General features: G+C 34.1%; 1 protein-coding gene across 3 annotated transcripts in view; it reads right to left on the bottom strand.

The window, feature by feature from the left end:
• GLRA3 (glycine receptor, alpha 3) overlaps positions 1-3,361 on the bottom strand; it is a 136,841-nt gene that overhangs the window by 76,420 nt on the left and 57,060 nt on the right. For all 3 annotated transcript variants that reach the window (XM_014530357.1, XM_005882681.2, XM_014530356.1), the window contains one exon: positions 2,573-2,796. In XM_014530357.1, coding sequence (XP_014385843.1) covers positions 2,573-2,796 — 224 coding nt within the window. The remainder of the gene's footprint in view (positions 1-2,572; positions 2,797-3,361) is intronic.

Here is a 3,361-nt window from a genome sequence, read left to right as displayed (position 1 = left end):
GGGTGCCTGGCCAGCCTGGGTGAGGGGCTGATGGCTGTTTGCAGGCTGGCCACAGCCCTCAGCCACCCAAGCTCCCAGTGGAGGCTGGCTGGAAGCAGTTATCTGGGATTTATTTATCTTCTATAATTAAAATTTTGTTGCCATAAGCGGAGGCCACAGCCGGCTCAGAGCAGGCGGGAAGCTTGGCTTCCTCTATCGCCCGGGCAACCAAGCCTCCTGCTTGCTCCAGCTCTGTGGCTGCCAGCCGCCATCTTGGTTGGGTTAATTTGCATATAGTCGCTCTGATTGGCTGGTGGGTGTGGCTTATGGCATAGCGAAGTTATGGTCAATTAACATCTTTGTCTTTTATTAGTGTAGATATGTAGAGTGTTTTAAGTACAAATAAACATAAAACATTTCTCTTGAATTTAAATATATTTTGGAGACCTCTTATGAATAACTTTAGATCTATCTCATGCAGAATATTTCATCATATGGGACTCTCATTGTGTTCTACTTTGTTCTTATTAATGAATATTTAGGGGACATATTTGCTGTTGCCATTTCTGTGGTGAAGTGGGCATCTTTGTAAATGTATCTTATGTGTACATAAACACATAAGTAATGTAAATTCCTATAAGTAAAATTGCTGAATTGAAGAGTAAATGAATTTTATGTTTTTATATATCATAAAAAACATCTTTCCAAAGAGTTAATGTCAAGTAATATGCCCACAAAAAAGGTATTAGACAACCTAAATATTATCTGTCTTGTTAATGTCTGCCCATACATTTTATTTTTTAAGTTTTCTTGTCTTTTGCTATTCATTTCCCCCTACATTAATGTTATAATTCTTGCTTCAACTGTCAAATATGAAGAAAACTCAAGATGAGAGGAAATGTCTATCATTGTATTTACTTATATTTTTGCTTACTGTTTCCTTTTTCTACCTTCTATGTTCCAATTTCCTTCCTTTCTTTTCTTTTTCTTTTTTCCCCATTGCCATGTATCCCCCCTATACCGTCTCCCCAATGTTCCTTCTTTTATTGTTTCCTTTCTATTTAGAAAACTTCTGTAGCTACACTTTTAAGATAGGTTTACATGTGACAAATTCTCTTAGTATTCTTTTATTTAAAAATATGATTTCCCCTTCATTCCTGACTGATATTTTCAGTGGGTACAGGATTCTAGGATGACAGTTCTTTTCTTTCAGCACTTAAAAAAGTGTCAATTCTTCTGGCCTCCATGATTTCTGATGAAAAAGTCTCATAGTTTTTCCCCCATAGGTAAAGTGTTGTTATTCTCCAAATGCTTTCAAAATTTTTATTTAGTTTTCAAAAGTTCGCCTATAGTGTGACTTGGTATAAATATCTTTGGGAGTCTTTCAATATCTAGGATCTGGAGGTTTAAGCCTTTTATAGAATTTACAAATATTTCAGTCTTTAATTCCTCTATTATTTTTTTAGCTTTATACCCTATTCTTCCTTTCCATCTGAGAGTCTGATGACATGAATGTTGGGATTTTTATTATACTCCATGGATTATGATAATGTTGTTTCCTCAGGTTCCAGGTCCTTACTTTTCTTATGGCTACCATTGGGAGTCTCCTTAAGTTTGATATATATATAGTGTGTAGGGTTTTTAGTTATATTTAACAGAAGGAATAGAGGCCATACATCTGTTCCATCTTCCCACTATCTTTTGATTCTTATACTTTTTATAGTAATTTTCCAAAAAGGTTTAAAATTCTCTTGCTTTTACCTGGGATTCACCATTAGGTCATTTATTCATTTGGGAGCATAGGGATAAATTACTGATGAAGCCTGAAATCTTCCTTTATATCTTATGTAGCAATGAATTATTCAGGATTATATTAACACATATTAGTCAGTTTTCAGCAATGTGACAAGTGTCAGTTAAGAGTAGTGATGTCGCCTTTTCACCCTTAGAAAGTAATGTATGTATTGAAAGGAAATGTATTCACATGAAATAGGAAAATATGAAAAACATAATACATTAGCATGATGTTTGTGTTTTGGTATTAATTATTGTTATATTTTGGTATTAGTTGTAAAAGGCTACACGATCTTCTAAGAATTAACTTCTAAATAACTAAAATGTAAATAAAATCTTTTCTAAAGGATAGTCAGAGAAGCTCAGGAAATCTTAAAAAATACATATCGTTGAAAAATAATTTATGGAAAATGGATCTCAGAGAAACAAATCTCTACATTTCTTCACCTGTAAATATTACAAGAGTATGATACATAAAAACATACTAGTAATCACAATGTATGATTTGGCTACCATTTCATTTGCCTTTAAATCACTCACCCACCTGGCTGATTAATTACCTGGGCTATTTGTTAAAAAAGCGGATTTCCAAGAATTATTCATACAATTTCTGGATCTAAAACTTGGGTCTGCTATTGTTGATTACATATTGTTGTACATATTTGAAAATAGTACATTAAAGTAATTTAGGTGGAACAATGAAAGCAGTTAATCAAAAATTTCAAAACACTCAGTAAAAGCAAATAAAGAAAACCCAACACTTTTCCAACAAAATCAGGAATTTAAGTCTGTAACTCACCTTATTGAATAAAGAACATTTCCATTCTTGAAAATTCTTAACAGTTTGTTGTCTGTAGTAACTTCGTGAAAGTTGGCACCCTTTTCATTGGCAAAGAACAGGTCAGGTTTCCAAATGGAGTCCAACATGGAAGGATCTAGGTCTAAAGAGTCATCAGGATATTCACTATATGCAAGGCGAGGATCGTTCCATTTCTGACGAAGAAAGATATTCACTCTGTAATCCTGCAATGAAAGAAGGAAAGTGGGGGGGGGACTTCTGCTTTAAAGAGTTTAGAATCTTATGTGCTATTTTGGGGGGCTTCTCTGAATTATAACAAAAGCCACTAACATCCTTGTGAGCCTTCCATCCCACACGATCATCACTCATTACTATCGACAAGAGTCATTTTATTTCTGAGGCTTTCCCTGAGTTTTCGGTGATCTATACGCCTCCAAAGAAATGGCCACACAATTTTATCATACATATGTCTTGTGGTTCTATTCAAAATTCACTCTCCTGGTCTGTCAGAATAAAATATTGGGCTGCTTGCTACCTGACACCTGGAGTAAAATATTTTCAGCTTTGCATTTATTTTCTAGAACCATTTATTTTAGTGGGTATCTAAGAGCATCTGAAATGCCTCTAGTGAAATTTTCTTGAAAGCTCTCTGTATTATAAAAGTGACCATATATACTTTTTGATAATGAAGACACATATTCTCATGTTTAATATAGTATGCAAATTCTATAAAATAGGTGACTTGGGAAAAATAACAGGGGACTTTAGAGTAATAAAAGAATAATAAAG

Source organism: Myotis brandtii, unplaced genomic scaffold, assembly GCF_000412655.1.
Source record: "Myotis brandtii unplaced genomic scaffold, ASM41265v1 scaffold733, whole genome shotgun sequence".
Taxonomy (NCBI): Eukaryota; Metazoa; Chordata; class Mammalia; order Chiroptera; family Vespertilionidae; genus Myotis; species Myotis brandtii.
The sequence above is the reverse complement of the archived record's forward strand: the minus strand, read 5'-3'. Positions and strand labels throughout refer to the sequence as shown.